The sequence below is a fragment of the Coregonus lavaretus genome (assembly GCF_964263955.1).
Source record: "Coregonus lavaretus genome assembly, chromosome: 20".
Classification (NCBI taxonomy): domain Eukaryota; kingdom Metazoa; phylum Chordata; class Actinopteri; order Salmoniformes; family Salmonidae; genus Coregonus; species Coregonus lavaretus.
In genome coordinates, this window is record NC_140007.1 from 42911373 (window position 1) to 42936826 (window position 25454).

The 25454-nt window shown below is 44.2% G+C and overlaps 2 protein-coding genes and 1 pseudogene across 2 annotated transcripts; all 3 read left to right on the forward strand.

Annotated features, from left to right (window-relative positions):
- Positions 1-25454, forward strand: part of LOC311148022 (tumor necrosis factor receptor superfamily member 14-like) — a 216709-nt gene that overhangs the window by 70737 nt on the left and 120518 nt on the right.
- LOC311147569 (tumor necrosis factor receptor superfamily member 14-like) lies at positions 2483-4163 on the forward strand (annotated as a pseudogene). The gene is made up of 6 exons (XR_014615647.1): positions 2483-2552; positions 2833-2932; positions 3029-3154; positions 3302-3457; positions 3569-3656; positions 3795-4163. The product of XR_014615647.1 is annotated as a tumor necrosis factor receptor superfamily member 14-like (transcript).
- Positions 19427-22133, forward strand: LOC311147570 (tumor necrosis factor receptor superfamily member 14-like; the record flags this gene model as incomplete). The annotated part of the gene is made up of 5 exons (XM_084184319.1): positions 19427-19457; positions 20350-20439; positions 20937-21044; positions 21301-21459; positions 21628-22133. The coding sequence occupies 5 exons, from the start codon at positions 19427-19429 to the stop codon at positions 21714-21716; spliced, it is 477 nt and encodes a 158-aa protein (XP_084040445.1). The 3' UTR covers positions 21717-22133.

The window sequence follows — 25454 nt, forward strand, 5'->3', positions numbered from 1 at the left end:
TCTGAAGCACATATTAGATGTTTTTGAGACAAGAATTTGGTGCAATGCCATAAGACAATGTTAGTGACCAGATTGAATAGGCAAAGGCATAACTATTAAATACAAATGGTAGGCTATATGTATCCTATAAAAATACGTGTGTGTATATATACAGTACATTCAGAAACTATTCAGACCCCTTGACTTTTTCCAAATGTTGTTATGTTACAGCCTTATTCTAAAATGGATTGAATAAAACATTTTCCTCAATCTACACACAATAATGACAAAGCCAAAACTGGTTTTCACAAATACTCACACCCTTTGCTATGACACTCAAAATCGAGCTCAGGTGCATCCTGTTTGCATTGATCATCCTTGAGATGTTTCTACAACTTGATAGAAGTACACCTGTGGTAAATTGAATTGATTGGACATGATTTGGAAAGGCACACACCTGTCTATGTAAAGGTCCCACAGTTGACAGTGCATGTCAGAGAAAAAACCAAGCCATGAGGTCGAAGGAATTGTCCGTAGAGCTCTGAGACAGGATTGTGTCGAGGCACAGATCTGGGGAATCGTAAAAAAAAATGTTGGCCAGCATTGAAGGTCCCCAAGAACACAGTGGCCTCCATCATTCTTAAATGGAATAAGTTTGGAACCACCAAGCCTCTTCCTAGAGCTGGCCGCCCGGCCAAACTGAGCAATCGGGAGAGAAGGGCCTTGGTCAGGGAGGAGACCAAGAACCCGATGGTCACTCTGACAGAGCTCCAGAGTTCTTCTATGGAGATAGGAGAACATTCCAGAAGGACAACCATCTCTGCAGCACTCCACCAATCAGGCCTTTATGGTAGAATGGCCAGACGGGAAGCCACTACTCAGTAAAAGGCACATGACAGCCAGCTTGATGTTTGCCAAAAGGCACCTAAAGACTCTCAGACCATGAGAAACAAGATTCTCTGGTCTGATGATACCAAGATTGAACTTTTTGGCCTGAATGCCAAGTGTCACGTCTGGAGGAAACCTGGCACCATCCCTACGGTGAAGCATGGTGGTGGCAGCATCATGTTGTGGGGATGTTGTTCAGCGGCAGGGACTGGGAAACTAGTCAGGATCGAGGGAAAGATGAACGGAGCAAAGTACAGAGAGATCCTTGATGAAAACCTGCTCCAGAGTGCTCAGGACCTCAGACTGGGGCAAAGGTTCACCTTCCAACAGGACAACGACCCTAAGCACACAGCCAAGATAACACAGGAGGGGCTTCGGGACACATCTCCAAATGTCCTTGAGTGGCCCAGCTTGATCCCGGACTTAAACCTGATCAAACATCTTTGGAGAGACCTGAAAATAGCTGAGCAGCGACACTCCCCATCAAACCTGACAGACCTTAAAATGATCTGCAGAGAAGAATGGGAGAAAGTCCCCAAATACAGGTGTGCCAAGCTTGTCGCGTCATACCCAAGAAGACTCAAGGCTGTAATCGCTGCCAAAGGTGCTCAACAAAGAACTGAGTAAAGGGTCTGAATACTTATGTAAATGTGATATTTCCGTATGTTTTTTGTTGCAAACATTTCCTTTAAAATAGTTTTTGCTTTGTCATTATGGGTTATTGTGTGTAGATTTATAAAGGGAAAAAAAACAATTGAATCCATTTCAGAATAAAGCTGTAACGTAACAAAATGTAGAAAAAGTCAAGGGGTCTGAACGCTTTCCGAATGCACTGTATATATCATTTATATAGCTTTGTTTCAGTTTCCCACTCCCTACCCACTAGGAAGCCACAACCCCCACTGATCTATAAGGCATTTATTTAACACATATGACATATGACACAATAATCCTAATTATGTCCACATAGACACACTTAAAAAATGTGTGTTCCCTATAATTGTCTAATAAGTGTATTTATTCATTCCCAACTAGGATGATGCTAGACCTAGCAGACAGTGGACCAGATAATGATGATGCTAGACCTAGCAGACAGTGGACCAGATAATGATGATGCTAGACCTAGCAGACAGTGAACCAGATAATGATCATGCTGCTCAGGCCCATCATCAAGTTGAGGAAAGAGAACAAGCAAGAGAGGCAAATGCTCCAGATCAATGGGGTAGGGACGTCCCAAGGATTCTGGATAGCACGGACCGTTAGAAGAACTTAAGCAGAAGGTTAGACAAATTAACGTAGCAGGTTAGGAGAGTTAGGTTAAGGTCAGGAAAAGGGTTAGGGTTTCGGGTTAGCGAAAATGCTCTCCTAACCTGCTACGAAAATCACTTCTGGTCATAGCTGTATCAAGTGGCAACGATGGCAGCATTCTCTAATAACTACATGCCTAATTCTGTTTCATACTTCTCAAAGTTGATAACTAGCTTATTAGTTTTTATTTTTTTATTTTTACTGATTAAATTCAGCAAGATATAATTTACAAATTGAAAGGATTATATTTACATGTACTAAAATACATTAAGTCCACAGGTCAGTTCATCTACATACTTCAAAACTCCTAAGAACTTCACAAATTAGTTGGTGAGGATTGAGGAACCATGGAACAGTTTGAAACCTTGATATGGACTGTAAGTGAAACATTTCTGATTTGCACATTTTGTGGCTTGGCATCTTTCAAAAACAATTTATCAATGTATATATTTCCTCTATGAAATATAAATCAGAGTTATTATTAGCCTACTAGTTCTGTCCATTTTACTGAAACCTTGTAGAAAAAACGTGTTGGAGAGAAGTACATTTTCACATTTATTGACTGAATTTGCAGATACTACTTCTGTACGTTTTATGAAAACACACAATCAGTTTAGATTTTTCAGATGTTTTTTCTAACATGTTCTCTACTTCCAGATAAATATTATATTGGTGCTTGAAAGCATTGGATCCTGTATTGCATGTGGTAGAGCCGAGTACAGAATAGGGGATGAATGTTGTCCCATGTGTTCACCAGGTAAGGAACCTCTCTTTACATCATATGAATCACCAGACATTAATACATCATCAACACCAACAGAAAAACATGACATTGTGATTCTCTCTTCTGCAGGAAATCGTGTACATAAGCATTGTACTGAATTCACCAGCACCAGCTGTGTGCCCTGTGTTGATTCTACATTCCTTGATGAGCCCAATGGTCTCATAAAATGCAAAGTGTGTACCAACTGTGATCCAGGTAAGAGTGGTCCTGTGTGTCTGCACTGAAACCCTGACACAAACACTGATGTTAGTCTATGCTGTTGTGCTATGAGGATATGTCAGTTGTATGAATGAAATGTGTCTCATAATTTGCATCAGATATAACTTAATGTTTTCTCCATAGGTTTGGGTTTGAAGGTAAAGCAGCCATGTAGACCTTCATCAGACACTGTCTGTGGGACACTGGAGGGGTTCTACTGTCTAGACCCAACTAAGGATGGTTGTAGAGCAGCCCAGAGACACAGCAGCTGTAAACCTGGTCAATACATCAGCCACACAGGTATGTATTCATGTAAGTCTTCCATTGACATCAGTGCATGATTTATGCAGATGTGAGTTAAGCACATCTCAAGTTAGGACCTTTAATGAGTTTCACCCGGTGTTGATTTAGGAACAACATCTACAGATACTGTGTGTGCTGACTGCACTGGTGATACTTATTCAGATGGATCATTAACATCCTGCCAGCCACACACACAGTAAGTGTGGCTCATGCAAATGGTTATTTCCCTCAAAATATCATCTAAATACTACATAATATGCTCACATAGAAATGTAAAACTGAAAGTTGGATGACCAAATTGTTGATTACCAGTGGTCTGTTTCTCTTATTATAGATGTGATACCTTGAAGCTTCAGCAAATTAAACCTGGAACTCATTCATCCAACTCTGAATGCGGACCACAGACCTCCCCTCCCGTAGCTGCAATAATATATCCTGTTGTGGTGGTGGTGGTACTAGCTGTGATAGCAGCAATGACGGCTATTATGAAAACTAGAAGGAAAAAAAGAAAAGATCCTGTATCTGGTGAGATTATTTGGGGGAATTGTAGTTTCATTTATTGTTTTAATTGCCCAGATGAACAAGTGAGAAATATCCAGCACTATATCAAATAAAAATGTATTTGTCACGTGCGCCAAATACAACGGGTGTAGACTTTACCGTGAAATGATTGCTTACGAGCCCTTCCAAACGATGCAGTTAAAAAATAAATACAAATAGTAACACAAGGATTAAAATAAAATATACAAGAATGGAGCTATATACAGGAGTACCAGTACTAGAGCACACAAGATGAATACAATTAAATATACAAGAATGTTTTAAATATCATGACAATGCCATACAGTGTATGTTATCAATTTCTAAATTAGTTTTTGTCTCAATGTTAATTCTTGTACCTTTCCAGAGAGGACTTTTCCAGAGACAAAAAGCCCTACAGAGGTATGTTAATGAATAACACCCACAGTATTTTCTATCATACTCAATGTGGTAAGGAGACGGCTGACAGGAATGTATATTACCCCAACGGTTGCACTTTTTATGTTTTATTGAGTTTAGGTTTCTTTTTACTAGGTATCAGACACAGAGGGAACATCAATGCTGTTTGTGGGAACATGTCACGGTTCAGACAGACGACCAGAGGACCACAATTGCGTCACACCAGAAAGTTTATTAAAACTAAAGGGAAAAGGGAAGTAGGGAGTGAATGAAGGCTCCAGGGGTAACAGGGATCCCGTCCAATGTGCTGGGTCTGTGCCCCCCCCAGTGGCAGCGATGCGTCCTATGAAGCCGGTGGTGGGTGGTCCAGAAGTCCTGGGGGGGGGAGACACAGACACAACAGGGCGGAATGAAACAAGGCAGCAGTACAGTTCAAGGGAAATCCAAAATACGTAGTAGCAAGGCAGAAGGCTGGTCAGAGTTACCGGGATTGAAGAGTAGTCAGGAGTCGTTATGGCAGAAGCAGGTCTGGATCTCCTGGGGCAGAAGAGTATCCAAAAATCAGGCAGGTCCGGGGTCACAAAACCAGGGTGAGCCAGAAGCGCGAGCAAACAGGTTCCGGGTGTGAGCTTTGCAGACGATCTGACACCGGAGAGCTGAAAGACAGGGCCTTAAATACTGGGAGAGGTAGTGGGTAATGCAGCGCAGCTGGCAGAGTAATTAGAGCAGAGCAGAGCAGGGACAGGTGGAGCTAGTTAGGCTGAGTAGAGAGAGTGGTGAGCAGAGTGGAAGAAAATTAAGGTGGTAACCCGGTGGAGTGAGAGGCTCATGACAGAACCCCCCCCCCAAGGGACGGCCCCAGAAGTCCCAAGAGCAACACCACGCCGGGCGGGAGGAGGGGAGCCGGAGGAGGGCTAGAACTCCTCCGAACGGTCCGAGTGAACGTCCTCATCCTCGGAGGAAGCCGGAGGGCCGTGGTCGGGAGATGGGACAGGTCCCGAGACAGGATCAGGCACAGGACAGGAAGCCGAGCGGGCAGGACGGTTAGGGACCCCTCTGGGGCGGCCCCTACGGATTGCAGGTTGATCAGGATGCCGTTGGTGGAAAGCGGTGATGAGAGTCCTATCCACAATCCGACTAGCTGGCACCCAGGTCCTTTCCTCAGGTCCATAGCCCTCCCAGTCAATGAGGTACTGGAGACCCCTACCCCTCCGTCTGGACCGAAGCAGGCGGCGGACGGTGTAAACCAGACCACCATCGACGAGCCGTGGAGGAGGAGGACAAGGCGCAGCAGGGACCAGCGGACTCTCATGGATGGGCTTAATCTTAGACACATGGAAAGTGGGGTGCACCCTCAGGGAATTAGGCAGTTGGAGCCGGACAGCAGTTGGGCTAATCACTCTTATGATAGGGAATGGGCCAATGAACCGAGGTGCCAGCTTCTGTGACTCCACCCTGAGTGGCAGGTTCTTCGATGACAACCACACCCTTTGACCAACATGGTAGGTGGGAGCAGGAATTCTCCGACGGTTGGCCCCGGTAGTGTAGCTGGCAACGGATCTGAGGAGTGTGGCTCGGGCTTGTGACCAGGTGCGGCGACATCGACGGGCAAAAGCAAGTGCAGATGGGCAAGTAACCTCCTCTTCCTGGCTGGCAAATAGAGGAGGCTGGTATCCATAAACACATTGGAAAGGGGACATACCGATGGCAGAGCAGGTCAGAGAATTGTGTGCGTACTCCACCCATGTCAATTGCTGCGACCAGGAGTGGGGGTTGCGTGAAGTCATGCATCGCAGTGCCTTCTCGAGCTCCTGATTAGCCCGCTCTGACTGCCCATTGGATTGGGGATGGAATCCGGAAGTCAGACTGACTGTGGCTCCCAGCAGGTGACAGAACTCCTTCCAAAAAGCGGAGGAGAATTGTGGACCACGGTCAGAAACTACATCCTTTGGCAGTCCGTGGATCCGGAAGACGTGTTCCAGGACCACCTGGGCGGTCTCCTTGGCGGTTGGGAGCTTGGGGAGGGGAATGAAGTGTGCCATCTTGCTGAAACGGTCAACTATGGTGAGAATGACGGTCATGCCACTTGAAGGGGGCAGCCCCGTGACAAAGTCAAGGGCGATGTGAGACCAGGGACGTCTGGGCACAGGCAGGGGCTGCAGCAATCCGGCTGGGGGCTGGCAGGACGACTTGTGTTGGTTGCAGATGGGGCAGGCTTGGACGAATTCCCGTACATCCTTTCTCAGAGAGGGCCACCAGAACCTCTGGGCGAGCAGGTTGTAAGTGCGGGTGGAGCCAGGGTGACAAGCTAGGCGGGAGTCATGTCCCCACTGAACGACCTGGGACCTCAGGTCTTCGGGGACAAAAAGGCGGTCAGCTGGGCAAGTGCTGGGACCTGGCTGGTTACGGAGAGCCTCCAGCACCTGTTCCTCAACAGCCCAGGTCAGAGCTGCAACGATGCAGGGACTTGGCAGAATCGACACAGGGTCCTTGGAGGGGGTGTCATCCTTCTGGAATTGACGGGAGAGGGCGTCTGGCTTGGTGTTGCGTGATCCAGGCCGGTATGACAGAGTGAAATTAAACCTGGTGAAGAACAGGGCCCAGCGGGACTGCCTGGAGTTCAACCGTTTGGCCGTGCGGATGTACTCCAAGTTCTTATGATCGGTCCAAACGAGAAATGGAATGGTGGACCCCTCCAGCCAGTGACGCCACTCCTCCAAGGCAAGCTTTACAGCCAGCAGCTCACGGTTCCCTATGTCGTAATTGCACTCAGAGGGGGACAACCGACGTGAGAAAAAGGCACAGGGATGGAGCTTCCTATCCTCCGCAGCCCACTGAGAAATCACAGCACCAACTCCCACATCCGAGGCGTCCACCTCCACAATGAATTGCCGGTCCACATCAGGCATCTGGAGGATGGGAGCGGAGGTGAACCTCACCTTGAGGGTACTGAAGGCCTTGTCGGCTGCTGGGGTCCAGGTGAAGGGTTGCTTGGTGCTGGTTAGAGCAGTGAGAGGGGCAGCAACGGTACTGTAGTTCCGGATAAACTTTCTGTAGAAGTTAGCAAACCCCAGAAACTGTTGCAGCTTCTTTCTGTTCTCCGGAACTGGCCATGAAGTGACTGCTGATACTTTGGCAGGATCCATTTGGATACTTCCCTCTGCCACTATGTACCCCAGGAAGGCCACTGTCTTGACGTGAAACTCACATTTCTCTGCCTTGGCGTAGAGGGAATTCTCCAGAAGACGATGAAGGACTTGCTGGACATGGCGGGTGTGTTCAGACAGGTTTCTGGAGTAGATTAAGATGTCATCCAGGTAAACGAAGACAAACTTGTTTAACATGTCCCGCAGTACATCATTCACTAGAGCCTGGAACACAGCAGGAGCATTGGTGAGGCCAAAAGGCATAACCAGATACTCGTAGTGGCCTGTTGGTGTATTGAATGCGGTTTTCCATTCATCTCCCTCCCGGATCCGCACTAGGTGGTAAGCGTTTCTGAGATCCAACTTGGTAAAAACAGTGGCTCCCTGGAGCAACTCAAAAGCAGAGGTGAGCAGAGGCAGAGGGTAACGGTTTTTCACTGTGATGTCGTTGAGTCCCCTGTAGTCGATGCAGGGGCGAAGAGATCCGTCCTTCTTCCCCACAAAGAAGAAGCCAGCACCAGCAGGAGATGAAGATGAACGGATTAATCCTGCGGACAGAGAGCCATTGATGTAGTCCTCCATGGACTTTCTTTCAGGAGCAGACAACGAATAAAGACGACCCTTTGGAGGGGCTGTTCCAGGGAGGAGGTCGATGGCACAGTCGTACGGTCGGTGAGGGGGCAGAGATGTGGCTCTTGCTTTGTTAAACACCTCTCTGAGACCATGGTAGCATTCTGGGACATTGGAGAGGTCAGGAGCGGAGTTAGTAGGTACTGGCCGAGGGGGTAGTGCGGCAGCAAGCAGGCAGGTTCGGTGGCAGTCCTCTCCCCACTCCCTGATCACCCCGGTCACCCAGTCGAGCTGAGGGTTGTGCCGGCGGAGCCATGGGTAACCCAGGATGAGGGGTTGGCCTGGAGAGGGGAGCAGGTGAAACTGGATAGTTTCTTGATGGTTTCCGGACAGACCCATCGAGACCGGGGCCGTGACATGAGTGACCGATCCGAGTAAGTGTCCGTCCAGTGCCCGGGCAGGAATAGGAGGTGTCAAACGGAGGTTCTCCAGTCCCAGTTGGCGTGCCAGCTTGATGTCCATTATGTTGGCTTCGGCGCCAGAATCCACCAGAGCAGCCAGGGTGTGAGTTGAGTCAGAGAGGCGGAGGTGAACTTGCAGCAGGGGTTTGCGGTCGGAGGACTGGATGGTCATTGAACTCAACCGGACTCCCCCTATGCCCGGTGAGCTTCGGCCCTTTAAAGGGCAGGTTACCACACGATGTCCATCACCTCCACAATAGAGGCAGAGGTTTGAGGTGAAGCGGCGCTGGCGCTCTGCAGGAGTGAGAGAGGCTCGCCCAATCTCCATAGGCTCAGACTGATCAAGCTGACCTGGGTGAGTGGCAGTAGATGACAGGAGCCCAGTCGGATCTCTCCGAATGCCGGTAGTAGGTGGACCTTGGCGCCCCCTCTCACGACGACGGGTCTGTATCCTTCTGTCGATCCTGACAGTCAGTGCGATGGCTTCATCAAGAGTGGAAGGCAGTTCATGGGAGACCAACTCGTCCTTGATATAGTCAGCCAAACTATGGAAGAACGCGTCCACCAACGATGGTGTGTTCCAAGAACTTCGTCTAGCCAGGGTTCGGAAGTCGATGGAATGGTCTGCGACTGTACGTCTGCCTTGTCGAATACTGAACAGTTCACGAGACGCCTCTGCGGTTGGTGAATCCAGGTCAAACACCTTCAGCATCTCCTCAGCAAACAGGTCGAAGGTTGCACATGCGGGGGTTTGACGTTCGAACTCTGCTGTTCCCCAGAGTCGAGCTCGGCCCGTCAGGTGAGTGATGGCATACCCAACTTTAGCCCCCTCCGTGGCGAAGGTCCTTGGCTGCAAGGAGAACTGAAGTCGGCAGCTAGTCAGGAATGGCCGGACCTGGGTTGAGTCGCCGTTGAACCGCTCGGGGTTTCCAATCTTGGGTTCCGGAGCAGCGGCTGCAATGACCGGGGCAGGTAACTCGGGGGCAGGGCTGGTGGGCAGACTGGCTGGGGTAAGGTTGGTGAGGAGTTGAATGATCATGGCGAGTTGTTGTTGCTGCTGCTGGAACTGCTGCTCATGCTCATCGGTTTCCATGTCGGGGAAAGTGTGCGCTGAGTCCATAATGGTCAGATCGTACTGTCACGGTTCAGACAGACGACCAGAGGACCACAATTGCGTCACACCAGAAAGTTTATTAAAACTAAAGGGAAAAGGGAAGTAGGGAGTGAATGAAGGCTCCAGGGGTAACAGGGATCCCGTCCAATGTGCTGGGTCTGTGCCCCCCCCAGTGGCAGCGATGCGTCCTATGAAGCCGGTGGTGGGTGGTCCAGAAGTCCTGGGGGGGGGAGACACAGACACAACAGGGCGGAATGAAACAAGGCAGCAGTACAGTTCAAGGGAAATCCAAAATACGTAGTAGCAAGGCAGAAGGCTGGTCAGAGTTACCGGGATTGAAGAGTAGTCAGGAGTCGTTATGGCAGAAGCAGGTCTGGATCTCCTGGGGCAGAAGAGTATCCAAAAATCAGGCAGGTTCGGGGTCACAAAACCAGGGTGAGCCAGAAGCGCGAGCAAACAGGTTCCGGGTGTGAGCTTTGCAGACGATCTGACACCGGAGAGCTGAAAGACAGGGCCTTAAATACTGGGAGAGGTAGTGGGTAATGCAGCGCAGCTGGCAGAGTAATTAGAGCAGAGCAGAGCAGGGACAGGTGGAGCTAGTTAGGCTGAGTAGAGAGAGTGGTGAGCAGAGTGGAAGAAAATTAAGGTGGTAACCCGGTGGAGTGAGAGGCTCATGACAGAACAGGTAAGGTAGCCTATAACTTATCAGAATGGTATGCTTGAGTTCATGAATTTCAGCCACATTTTCAGTAAAAATATTGATGATTAATTACTTTACATATTTTCGTTAACTTGACTTCTTATTAATATTATGCTTACCAGATTCAACCCTCCAGGACATTCATCAGAACAATCCAGTCGAATGTGTGGTTCATTGGGTTGAAAACTAGACTGGGCAGTAGGGCCCAATTTCTGTCCACTTCATGGTAAATGTGATCTAGACTCCATTTTTAAATAAATGTTGGAGGCTGGCACATTTGTTTTGTGGTGTACAGATAAAAAAAGACCATGACCTTAATAGATGGCCTGAAACCCTCAAATGTAACAAACAGATTATCCCACAACATCACCATGGACCTTGTGGAACTTGTGCTTCTGGTGATGGTGTTGTGTAGATTCTGTTGACACAAACTGTCAAAGGACCTGCAAATAATATGGCCTGGACACTGGTATGGAAACATGGACTCCCCTTACATGTTGTGTGACCATGGATTTGTATAATCCCATTCACCACAGAGTAAACCACAAGGTACAATGGTGCAAAGTGTAGACGAAGTCCAGTGTGTGACCCATGATGCATACCAATGGAGCAAAGGTTTTATATAGCATATTATGTAATTCATAGTGGCGTATTGTATTGCACTTTTTTGATTCCATGGGTTTATAATGTCCCCTCTTGGGATGAATATGTAGCGGGTCTGCTATAAAATATAATTATGTTCAAGTGTTCCAATGACCTTAGCTACATTGTAAAAAATATATATATATATATATGAAAGCAAATTGATTGAAGCAAAATGTGAAAACTGCAAGGGTGTTATTTCACTCAGATGTGTATTTTAGAGTAAATTCAATGCCAATGGGACCAAATCAATTCTGAGATTCCAAACGAGGAAGATATTCGAAACCCTTAAAAGTGCATCTTTCCTTCCTAATTTAAGAAATGTAAAATTCTATTTGTGGATTCATTTGCTTCTACCTTGATGCCTTTCATGAAGGTTTTCGATTTGCTTATTTTTTTCAGCAATTCGAAAACCTTCATAAAAGGCATTGGGTAAAGGTAAATTAAAACATACAATACAAATATAATTTTACATACATTTATACATCTTGATGCCCATTCAAAAAGGCAGTCACTAGTTACCACAGCCACGAATTCAAACTCCGCCCATTTCTACAATTTATCTTAAAATGTTAATTCAAGCCTAACCTTAAATTAAGACCAAATTGCTAATTTGTTTTAATTCATTTTTACGAAATAGCCCATTATGACTCTGTGGCTGTGTTAACTAGTGGAAATCCTTCAAAAACATTACGGGACTTTCATTTCACGGTCATTTTTTTTATTTTTTATTTTATTTCACCTTTATTTAACCAGGTAAGCCAGTTGAGAACAAGTTCTCATTTACAACTGCGACCTGGCCAAGATAAAGCAAAGCAGTGTGATAAAAACAACAGAGTTACATACGGGGTAAAACAAAACATAGTCAAAAATACAACAGAAAATATATATACATAGTGTGTGCAAATGTAGTAAGTTATGGAGGTAAAGCAATAAATAGGCCATAGTGCAAAATAGTTACAATTTCGTATTAACACTGGAATGATACAGTGGGGGGAAAAAGTATTGTGTCAGCCACCAATTGTGCAAGTTCTCCCACTTAAAAAGATGAGAGAGGCCTGTAATTTTCTGTCAACTATGACAGACAAATTGAGATTTTTTTTCTCCAGAAAATCACATTGTAGGATTTGTAATGAATTTATTTGCAAATTATGGTGGAAAATAAGTATTTGGTGACCTACAAACAAGCAAGATTTCTGGCTCTCACAGACCTGTAACTTCTTCTTTAAGAGGCTCCTCTGTCCTCCACTCGTTACCTGTATTAATGGCACCTGTTTGAACTTGTTATCAGTATAAAAGACACCTGTCCACAACCTCAAACAGTCACACTCCAACCTCCACTATGGCCAAGACCAAAGAGCTGTCAAAGGACACCAGAAACAAAATTGTAGACCTGCACCAGGCTGGGAAGACTGAATCTGCAATAGGTAAGCAGCTTGGTTTGAAGAAATCAACTGTGGGAGCAATTATTAGGAAATGGAAGACATACAAGACCACTGATAATCTCCCTCGATCTGGGTCTCCACGCAAGATCTCACCCTGTGGGGTCAAAATGATCACAAGAACGGTGAGCAAAAATCCCAGAACCACACGGGGGGACCTAGTGAATGACCTGCAGAGAGCTGGGACCAAAGTAACAAAGCCTACCATCAGTAACACACTACGCCGCCAGGGACTCAAATCCTGCAGTGCAAGACGTGTCCCCCTGCTTAAGCCAGTACATGTCCAGACCCGTCTGAAGTTTGCTAGAGTGCATTTGGATGATCCAGAAGATGATTGGGAGAATGTCATATGGTCGGATGAAACCAGATCAAACTCAACTCGTCGTGTTTGGAGGACAAAGAATGCCGAGTTGCATCCAAAGAACACCATACCTACTGTGAAGCATGGGGGTGGAAACATCATGCTTTGGGGCTGTTTTTCTGCAAAGGGACCAGGACGACTGATCCGTGTAAAGGAAAGAATGAATGGGGCCATGTATCATGAGATTTTGAGTGAAAACCTCCTTCCATCAGCAAGGGCATTGAAGATGAAACGTGGCTGGGTCTTTCAACATGACAATGATCCCAAACACACCGCCCGGGCAACGAAGGAGTGGCTTCGTAAGAAGCATTTCAAGGTCCTGGAGTGGCCTAGCCAGTCTCCAGATCTCAACCCCATAGAAAATCTTTGGAGGGAGTTGAAAGTCCGTGTTGCCCAGCGACAGCCCCAAAACATCACTGTTCTAGAGGAGATCTGCATGGAGGAATGGGCCAAAATACCAGCAACAGTGTGTGAAAACCTTGTGAAGACTTACAGAAAACGTTTGACCTGTGTCATTGCCAACAAAGGGTATATAACAAAGTATTGAGAAACTTTTGTTATTGACCAAATACTTATTTTCCACCATAATTTGCAAATAAATTCATTAAAAATCCTACAATGTGATTTTCTGGATTATTTTTTCTCATTTTGTCTGTCATAGTTGACGTGTACCTATGATAAATTACAGGCCTCATCTTTTTAAGTGGGAGAACTTGCACAATTGGTGGCTGACTAAATACTTTTTTCCCCCACTGTAGATGTGCAAAAGATGATGTGCAAATAGAGATACTGGGGTGCAAATTAGCTAAATAAATAACAATATGGGGATGAGGTAGTTGGGTGGGCTAATTTCAGAATGGCTGTGTACAGGTGCAGTGATCGGTAAGGTGCTCTGACAACTGATGCTTAAAGTTAGTGAGGGAGATGAATATGTAGTGAGGGCCAGCCAACAAGAGCGTACAGGTCACAATGGTGGGTAGTATATGGGGCTTTGGTGACAAAACGGATGGCACTGTGATAGACTACATCCAATTTGCTGAGTAGAGTGTTGGAAGCTATTTTGTAAATGACGTCGCCGAAGTCAAGGATCGGTAGGATAGTCAGTTTTACGAGGGCATGTTTGGTAGCATGAGTGAAGGAGGCTTTGTTGCGAAATAGGAAGCCGATTCTAGATCTAACTTTTGATTGGAGATGCTTAATGCGAGTCTGGAAGGAGAGTTTACAGTCTAACCAGACACCTAGGTATTTGTAGTTGTCCACATACTCTAGGTCAGACCCGCCGAGAGTAGTGATTCTAGTCGGGTGGGCGGGTGCAAGCAGCGTTCGGTTGAAGAGCATGCATTTAGTTTTACTAGTGTTTAAGAGCAGTTGGAGGCTACGGAAGGAGTGTTGTATGGCGTTGAAGCTTGTTTGGAGGTTTGTTAACACAGTGTCCAATGAAGGGCCAGATGTATACAAAATGGTGTCGTCCGCATAGAGGTGGATCAGAGCGTCACCAGCAGCAAGAGCGACATCATTGATATACACAGAGAATAGAGTCGGCCCGAGAATTGAACCCTGTGGCACCCCCATAGAGACGGCCAGAGGTCCAGACAACAGGCCCTCCGATTTGACACATTGAACTCTATCTGAGAAGTAGTTGGTGAACCAGGCGAGGCAGTCATTAGAGAAACCAAGGCTATTTAGTCTGCCAATAAGAATGCGGTGGTTGACAGAGTCGAAAGCCTTGGCCAGGTTGATGAAGATGGCTGCGCAGTACTGTCTTATCGATTGCGGTTATAATGTTGTTTAGGACCTTGAGCGTGGCTGAGGTGCACCCATGACCAGCTCGGAAACCGGATTGCATAGCGGAGAAGGTACGGTGGGATTCGAAATGGTCGGTGATCTGTTTGTTAACTTGGCTTTCGAATACTTTCGAAAGGCAGGGCAGGATGGATATAGGTCTGTAACAGTTTGGATCTAGAGTGTCACCCCCTTTGAAGAGGGGGATGACCGCGGCAGCTTTCCAATCTCTGGGGATCTCAGACGTTACGAAAGAGAGGTTGAACAGGCTAGTAATAGGGGTTGCGACAATTTCAGCGGCTAATTTTAGAAAGAAAGGGTCCAGATTGTCTAGCCCAGCTGATTTGTAGGGGTCCAGATTTTTCAGTTCTTTCAGAACATCAGCTGTCTGAATTTGTGTGAAGGAGAAGCAGGGGGGGGGGCATGGGCAAGTTGCAGCAGAGGGTGCAGAGCTGGTGGCCGGGGTAGTGGTAGCCAGGTGGAAAGCATGGCCAGCCGTATCAAAATGCTTGTTGAAATTCTCGATTATTGTAGATTTATCGGTGGTGATAGTGTTTCCTAGCCTCAGTGCAGTGGGCAGTTGGGAGGAGGTGCTCTTATTTTCCATGGACTTTACAGTGTCCCAAAACTTTTTGGAGTTAGTGCTACAGGATGCACATTTCTGTTTGAAAAAGCTAGCCTTTGCTTTCCTAACTGATTGTGTATATTGGTTCCTGACTTCCCTGAAAAGTTGCATATCGCGGGGGCTGTTCGATGCTAATGCAGTACGCCACAGGATGTTTTTGTGCTGGTCAAGGGCAGTCAAGTCTGAGGAGAACCAGGGGCTATATCTGTCATGGCTAGAAGGGATCCAGCTTTAGTAAAATTAAAGTTGAAATGTTTTGCATTTTAGCTAACCCTAACTCATTTCCTAAAGTTAACCCAATTCTCCTAACCAGCTTTTGACAAAGGGTAGACCGGTTGTTTGTGACCCTGACATGCTTTGCAAGCTATCGTCACATGGGTCATTACTAGTTACCAAAAACACAGTCAAAATTGGTATATGGTTATCAGTTTGGTTAAGGTTAGGTTTAAAATCATTTTTCAAAGATAAATTGTAGAAATAGTTGAGGTTTAGCAATAATTCAGCCTGGTCTCAGACTACACGTAACATAGTAAATGTAAATCCGGCACACTCATTAGTAAGATATGCTACGTTGCATATGGTCACACAAGATAGATGATTACTTAAGGCCAAAGGTTGTGAGTTTGAGTCTCATCACAGACAACTTTAGCATTTAAGTACTTACTACTTTTTAGCTACTTTCCAACTACTTAGCTTGTTAGCAAACCCTCCGCCCAACCTTAACCCTTTTAGCTAACCATTCCCTAACCCTTTAACCTAACTCCTAAACTTAACTCTAACCCCTAGCTAACCTTAGCCACCTAGCTAGAATTCGTAAGATGTCATACGTTTTGCAAATTTGTACATATAGTCAGTGATGTAGTGGTGCCTGGAGAATTGGGTATACTCTAACATTTCCCAAAAGTCCTGCCCAGCAAAGAAAAGGCATGCTGTGTGAAAAATCCTATGTTTCCCCATATATATATATATATATATATATATATATATATATATATATATATATATATATATATATATATATATATATATATATATATATATATATATATATATATATACACAGTGAGGGAAAAAAGTATTTGATCCCCTGCTGATTTTGTACGTTTTCCCACTGACAAAGACATGATCAGTCTATAATTTTAATGGTAGGTTTATTTGAACAGTGAGAGACAGAATAACAACAACAAAATCCAGAAAAACGCATGTCAAAAATGTTATAAATTGATTTGCATTTTAATGAGGGAAATAAGTATTTGACCCCTCTGCAAAACATGACTTAGTACTTGGTGGCAAAACCCTTGTTGGCAATCACAGAGGTCAGACGTTTCTTGTAGTTAGCCACAAGGTTTGCACACATCTCAGGAGGAATTTTGTCCCACTCCTCTTTGCAGATCTTCTCCAAGTCATTAAGGTTTCGATGCTGACGTTTGGCAACTCTAACCTTCAGCTCCCTCCACAGATTTCCTATGGGATTAAGGTCTGGAGACTGGCTAGGCCACTCCAGGACCTTAATGTGCTTCTTCTTGAACAACTCCTTTGTTGTCTTGGCCGTGTGTTTTGGGTCATTGTCATGCTGGAATACCCATCCACAACCCATTTTCAATGCCCTGGCTGAGGGAAGGAGGTTCTCACCCATGATTTGACAGTACATGGCCCCGTCCATCGTCCCTTTGATGCGGTGAAGTTGTCCTGTCCCCTTAGCAGAAAAACACCCCCTTAGCATAATGTTTCCACCTCCATGTTTGAAGGTGGGGATGGTGTTCTTGGGGTCATAGGCAGCATTCCTCCTCCTCCAAACACGGCGAGTTGAGTTGATGCCAAAGAGCTCCATTTTGGTCTCATCTGACCACAACACTTTCACCCAGTTCTCCTCTGAATCATTCAGATGTTCATTGGCAAACTTCAGACGGGCCTGTATATGTGCTTTCTTGAGCAGAGGGACCTTGCGGGCGCTGCAGGATTTCAGTCCTTCATGGCGTAGTGTGTTACCAATTGTTTTCTTGGTGACTATGGTCCCAGCTGCCTTGAGATCATTGACAAGATCCTCCCGTGTAGTTCTGGGCTGATTCCTCACCATTCTCATGATCATTGCAACTCCACGAGGTGAGATCTTAGATGGAGCCCCAGGCCGAGGGAGATTGACAGTTCTTTTGTGTTTCTTCCATTTGCGAATAATCGCACCAACTGTTGTCACCTTCTCACCAAGCTGCTTGTCGATGGTCTTGTAGCCCATTCCAGCCTTGTGTAGGTCTACAATCTTGTCCCTGACATCCTTGGAGAGCTCTTTGGTCTTGGCCATGGAGGAGAGTTTGGAATCTGATTGATTGATTGCTTCTGTGGACAGGTGTCTTTTATACAGGTAACAAGCTGAGATTAGGAGCACTCCCTTTAAGAGTGTTCTCCTAATCTCAGCTCGTTACCTGTATAAAATACACCTGGGAGCCAGAAATCTTTCTGATTGAGAGGGGGTCAAATACTTATTTCCGTCATTAAAATGCAAATCAATTTATAACAATTTTGACATGCGTTTTCTGGATTTTTTTGTTGTTATTCTGTCTCTCACTGTTCAAATAAACCTACCATTAAAATTATAGACTGATCATTTCTTTGTCAGTGGGCAAACGTACAAAATCAGCAGGGGATCAAATACTTTTTTCCCCTCACTGTATATGTATGTATATATATATTATTATTATTATTATATTTTTTTTTTTTTTCCTATATTCAGATTTTCACTCAAATGTATTATTTTTTAGTTTTTGCTCTATCTGATTGGGTGGGCCTGGCTCCTCAGTGGGTGGACCTGTGTCCACCTAGGCCCACTCATGCCTACACCCCTGATGCAAACAGTGCATGATGACTGAATTAAACATCACAAGTAGCCTACTAAACAAGACTTCTAACCAAACTTTTTCAATACCTGGTTTGCATACCCATTGTTGCCTTAGTTAGCATTTACTGGTAGATATCACAAGTTGAAACGTCTTTCCTACCCGCTACCGATTACATTCTGCTGCTTCATGCCAAAACCACGAGAGCGGCGCGCTTTTCCTGCCAGCAGATGATATTACACTGAAACTAGACTATGTGCGGCACGCATGTGAATATATTTAGCATGCTTTGCGTTACAGATCATTAAAAAATAAGTGTTAGAAAGCATTGTTGTATAACATTAGTATTTAAACACTTATTTTGTAATGATCTGTAACGTTTAATCTATTGTCAATGTAGAGAGCGTATCAAATAACGTTAGTCCAACTATCAAATTGGCTATTCTAGCTAGCTACCCCCCAAATGTAATCAGCGAACTGTAGCTAGCTACTAACGTTGTAGTATTAGCGAAGTCAGGAAGTGAAAATGGTATGCCTTCCGTCTGAACAGTATCACCCCTTGGTAAGTTAGCGAACTGTGTCTAACTAGCTAACGTTACTGTCCTAATGAAAATCAAATAACGTTAGTCCAACTATCAAATCGGCGATTCTACCTACCCCCAAATGGGATCAGCTAACTTTAGCAAGCTACTGTACAGTATTAGCAACTAACTTCGCAACCACCACAACCATGTGCATGCTTGTTGCCAAATATGTTGAATGCAAAGATTATGTTTTCATCCTTGGTGTTGAACCCTTAACGTTACTTGCCTAGCAGTAGCAGCACCAGGTTTGCCCTAAAAATGGTTGGCATGTGTAGCTACCACAATATATTTTACATTAGCTAGACTAGATTGATTAGATTAAAATACGGTTGTGGTGGAGCACTGGAAGTCGTGCGCACATTCAGAAGTTTCAAGCTGATAATGACTGAGCCATAAAATTACTACCAAAATCCCCAATGTTGATTAAATTAAAATTGTATGACGGACTTGTATACTCACCTGAGGTTGTTAGGTTACAAGGTCGCTCTTTTCAGGTCAAGGGTGGATGCAGCTTGGACCTTTAGTGTAGTAACACTCTTGACTCGACGTCTAGATCGATGTTGTCCAGTAGATTTCCACTTATTAGTGGGGGAAAGTTTGTTATAACGACCGTTTAAATGATAAGTTCCTGTTTGTGCTATTGTCAACTCTTATGCCATTGTCAAGGGCATGACGATGACATTTTGGAACACTTGACTGTCCAAACAGCAAGTTACAAATGACTAAACGATGGATGTGTGTCAGAGTCAGAAAGCTGTCATTTGCCGACATGGCTACGCTAGTTATCGTAGTAATGACAGGTGGGTGTGTGCGCCATAGAAATAAGAACGAATAGAAAGTGCGTTTTCGTTCAAGTCAATGAGTGCATAATGGGTGGAATGTCAGCCATTTTGCAAAGAAATACGTTCTATTGCATAAGCCACATCAGTTAGCGTCATTTGAATTAACGATCTACATTACCATGGCAATCCAGCATCAGTTGATAAAACATTCCAAAATGCCATGGAAATTATTTCATCACAATACCAGGCAGCCATTGCAAGTGTACCCATACGTTTACCAGTCAACTTCCAGGGTTAGAGCTTCCAACTCCCTTCACTTCATTCTTATTTCTTTGGTGTGCGTAGTGGTGTCGGCTGATTGGTGGTGGTGCTTGTGCTTCCCATCACTCAGAAGTTATGTATCAACCTAAGGTGACAACAATGCCTGCCATGGAAGTTTCCCAGTTGCTTTGAATGTTCAAAATCATTGTAAAAACACTTTTAAAGGCTCAAAGTATAATATTATCCAACTTTCAAAACAAGTCCTTTTTGGCTAGCCAAAACTAGCTAGCTAGGTACCTGTTTAGCTTTCTTGTACATTCACTAATTTGTTTCTAAACAATTAATAAGCTAATTAGATACCACATGTTCTTGTCAAACTGTCAACAGAGTAGCTAGCAAGCAACAAGATATGCCAAATAACAGTCTAAAAACAACTTGAAATAAATCAGATTTGAACAGTCAGACACAAGTCACAGATTTGTGGCTTGAAATATCCGATACCATATGCTTTTTGGCTGTTTAGACTGCGGGAAAAAGAACAGATTCTATTTGGAAATGCCAAAAAATAGAATCTGAGTCACTTCAAACTGCCAATGTGAACAGAGCTTTACAGACTTCCACTTAGCCTATTAATCTTTTGTCGTTTCAGGTTTTCATAATGTGCTTGTATTTGGAAATGATTGTGGTCCAGCAGAATACAAAACTAATGATAGGCAGTGCTGCCCAATGTGTAATAAAGGTAATGTAAATTAATACATTATCTTTTAGATTATTTTATTTTTTACAATTGCACACAATGGGTACGGGAAATACGTTAACAGTAAACAAGGGGGAGGCACATTTCCACAGGTAGCCTACAATCTCACACAATACAGTATTTCAGTAGGCCTATATAAAGTCTCATGCTGTAAATGAGAGGCATGTTTCATGGAACACAGCTCTGCATCATTGCGTTTACATTTTTTTTATGACTCCCGGTGACATCATAGGGTGTCGTTTTCTTAGGACCTGTTCTTCTATCTTTTACATACTGGTATGGTTCTGGAGATAGTGAATATAATGTTAAAAGTGGAACATATACCTTTTTAAAGAAAATATGTAACGTCTCATGTAACGTCTAATTTGTAAGTCGCTCTGGATAAGAGCGTCTGCTAAATGACGTAAATGTAAATGTAAATGTCTCAATACGTTTTAATAAGTTGTATTTTCTATGATTATGTTCGGTGGTCCGCAGAGATTGTACATTGGAGTCCAGCACATCTTGCATACCCTGTATCAGAGGAACCTTCATGAACGAGGCCAATGGTCTAAACAAGTGCTTTCCCTGCACTCCCTGTGACCCAGGTACATTTCATTTTCTTCCAAACCTTCCCACCTTTCCTTTTAGCTGTGCACATCATACCCTTTTCACTGCGGAGCTGAGTTGTATTGCACTGGCTGGGTTCTGCATCCACCAATTGGAAAGTACAGTGTAAAAAATGTAATATCTAAGCCAGTGTCGTACGTTTCAGGTCACCACAATAGTGTGAAAAGGGTATGAGGTGCCTTCTTCTCACAAGTAGTCCTCTGACTGAAATGAATCAACCCTGATATTTTCCAGGACAGGGCCTTTTCACTCAGACAGAGTGCACAACAACAAGTAACACAGTCTGCGACGTTCTAGATGGATACTACTGTAGAAGCTACTCATCCAACTCAGAGTGTAGCTTTGCAGTGGAACATACACAATGTTCACCGGGCCAGAGCACTACTGCACCTGGTAAGTATGAAGTAGAGGCTAAATATCGTACAGGACATCAGAATTCTGATAATTGAATATAGCATGGGCTCTAGATAGCTTAGTGTTTACCTCAGGTGATTTTGACTTGTCCAGCACCAAAATGGTTAACTTTTGAACATGAAAACACTGTTTGTTCTCACCTTACAGGAACAAAGACAACAGATACCATTTGTGAGGAGTGTCAGCATGGTTTTTACTCACAACATGGTGTGAACTGCACAGCTTGGACTGAGTAGGTCATCGTTTGTGTACTAGACTTTCTTGAATTGCTTTAGGTTTTCTTTCTTCTTTAAAAGATAATTGGGATATCGATGATATTATATGTCACAAAGCAGTATCAATGCTCAGATAGCAATCTATAGATTAAGTTCTGACAACCAGATTTTGGTTGACAATATAATTACAGGCTGGCTTAATGGTAAATCCATTTGAATTCATTCACTTTTTGACAGCACCCCTTTTGATTTAAACAAAACCTTCCATACATATTTGCCCATTGTAGAAGTACTCAGAAAGTGACTTTTTGGACCTGAATGCCAAAACATTCAAGAGATAGTGCTGACCTATTTTGCGTACCCCAACAAACCATGAGACATCCATGTCTTCATCACTGGAAAAGATAAACGGTTGAGATTGATATCATTTAAAAGCTGACAAACAGGGGTTTCAAACTATTTTATAATTGTTTGGAAGAAAAAATAGTTTACTAATAAACACATTTTTAAAAACCTTAAATGTCTATCTAAAAAGGCCTATTTAAGGTCATGAGGTTTTTGTGTTGTGCCCGTCAACGGTTGAGACATAACATGCTCTTGAATACAAGGTGAGTAGAATGTTTTGGCTAATAAATATACTAAAATGGGAATACAACTGAAATGTCAACTTTCAAATGGTACCACAAAGATGGTGGGAGGTCCACACATCAGTGAATGTTGATTTGAATGGGAATATCTGTTTACATTACACTGTCAATCCTCCATAGGAAACCTATTGAAATCATAGAAATATAGATCATAGAATAGACATGACCGTTTAAGTTGACATTTGACGGTGGGTGGACCGGCGGCCATCTTTGTGTTAGTAATTAGTACTCATCACTGCATTCTCTCAGAATGTTGGTTGGCCCTCTGATGTCACGTAGGTTGATACATTGCTATGTTTTCATTTATAAAGCCCTTTTACAAAAAGTCACACTGTACCTAACATCTTTGCTAAACTTTAGACATACGAGTTACCACACCCGATCTCAGGGATGGTTAACGCTGGAAATTCCTTTGGTCTCTACGCAGTTAGGTAAATCCGCTTTTAGTTCTTGCACCTTATTTGTGTAACAATCTTCAAAATGTTCTTAAATGTGATGTTTGGTGCCTCTAGGGTAGGGTTCGTCAACTAGACTACATCATTGGTTACTACATCATTGGTGCCTACATCATTGGTGACTACATCACTGGTGACTACATAATTGCATACGGTGACAGCATGATAAGGATGACTATGAATGAGGAGAGAGGTCAGTCATACCCTGGTCTGTACTCCAGATGACTATGAATGAGGAGAGAGGTCTGTCACACACTTGTCTGATTAATCACTGGTGACTTCATCGTGGTGACTACAACATTGGTGACTACATCATTGGTCACTACATAATTGGTCACCACATCATTGGTTACTACATCATTGGTGACTACATCATTGGTCACTACATCTTTGGTCACCAAATCATTGATCACTACATCAGTGGTGACCACATCATTGGTGACTACATCATTGGTGACTACATCATTGGTGACCACATTGGTGACTATATCACTGGTGACTACATAATTTGTGAATACATCATTGGTGACTACATCATTTGTGAATACATCACTGGTGACTACATCATTGGTGACTACAACATTGGTGACTACATCATTGGTCACTACATAATTGGTCACCACATCATTGGTTACTACATCATTGGTGACTACATCATTGGTCACTACATCTTTGGTCACCAAATCATTGATCACTACATCAGTGGTGACCACATCATTGGTGACTACATCATTGGTGACTACATCATTGGTGACCACATTGGTGACTATATCACTGGTGACTACATAATTTGTGAATACATCATTGGTGACTACATCATTTGTGAATACATCACTGGTGACTACATCATTGGTGACTACATCATTTGTGAATACATCACTGGTGACTACATCATTTGTGAATACATCATTGGTGACTACATCATTTGTGAATACATCACTGGTGACTATATCATTGGTCACTACATCATTGGTGACTACATCATTGGTGACCACATCATTTGTGAATACATCACTGGTGACTACATCATTGGTGACTTCATCACTGGTGACTTCATCACGGGTGACTACATCACTGGTGACTACATCAATGGTGACTACATCATTTGTGACTACATCATTGCATACGGTGACAGCATGATAAGGATGACTATGAATGAGGAGAGAGGTCAGTCATACCCTGGTCTGTACTCCAGATGACTATGAATGAGGAGAGAGGTCAGTCATACCCTGGTCTGTACTCCAGATGACTATGAATGAGGAGAGAGGTCAGTCATACCCTGGTCTGTATCGACTCCAGGGCCACTAGCAGACCTGGGGCCTCATGTATCAATCTTGCGTACGCACGAAAACACGGCGTACTCCAGCTTTCATGTTCACGGTCAGATGTACTAACAGTGAAATTAACGTAAGAATGTGCGTTCTTCCACGTAAACTTCAGGCCTGGCGTACGGACATTTTTGTGATGTTTGTCCGTTGGCGACTCATAGAGGCAATAAAGTGAAGTGGCAAACATTACACTACGAACTGTTCTATCGCACCTGCCAGATATTGCTTATAATTTGTAATTGATAAATGATTTGCCATATTATTGTCACACGAGTCTTATTAGAATATTCTATTAATTATGCAATTAAGTAAGAACATATATAAAGGATGTGAAAATTGATACAACCCGTCTAGCAATGGCAGCTTTGGCTTTATTAGAAGACATTTTCAATGGACAAATCCGGAGAGAACAAGTTTTTAGGGACCACGGTGATTTTCTGGCCCACGACGATGACTGGCTCATCAGCCGTTTCAGATTTCCAAGGGCTATACTCTTGGAGCTCTGCGCTGAGTTGGGTCCGAATTTGGAAAGAGAGACAGTGAGGAGCCACGCATTACCCGTTCCTTTACAGGTGCTTACTACACTTGGTTTCCTAGCAACCGGTTCTTTCCAAAGAGAACTGGCAGACCGCTCAGGAATAAGCCAGTCGTGTTTGAGCCGTGCAATGCCACCTGTATGGGACGGCATCATCCGCTTGTCTACCAGGTATATAACGTTCCCATACGATGCAGGTGACCAGCCAAACATCAAAGCGCAATTTGCAGCGATAGCCGGTTTTCCTAATGTAATCGGAGCGATCGACTGCACACATATTGCTATAAAGGCGCCATCTGAAGACGAATTTGCATATGTGAATCGGAAACATTTCCATTCAATAAATGTGCAGATTATATGTGATGCACAAATGCGCCTAACAAATATTGTGGCAAGGTGGCCTGGGTCAACCCATGATTCATATATCCTTACAAACAGCATGGTTGGGATGAGACTACAAGCTGGCAGGGTGCGCGATGGGTGGCTACTTGGTAAGTTATGCATTTAAATGTATGGTTCTATCTAAAAGTAAAATGTTTGTGTCTGTAATTATTATTACTGCCCATCAGGAGACAGTGGTTATCCACTAAAGACGTGGCTGTTAACCCCCCTCACCAACCCACAAACTGACCGAGAGCGCAGATACAATGATGCCCATTCCCGCACTTGGTCAGTTGTGGAGCGGGCGATTGGGCAGCTGAAATGTCGGTGGCGCTGCCTTGACAGGACCGGGGGGATGCTGTTATACCGCCCTGACAAGGTTTGCCGCATCATACTGGCCTGTGGAGTGCTGC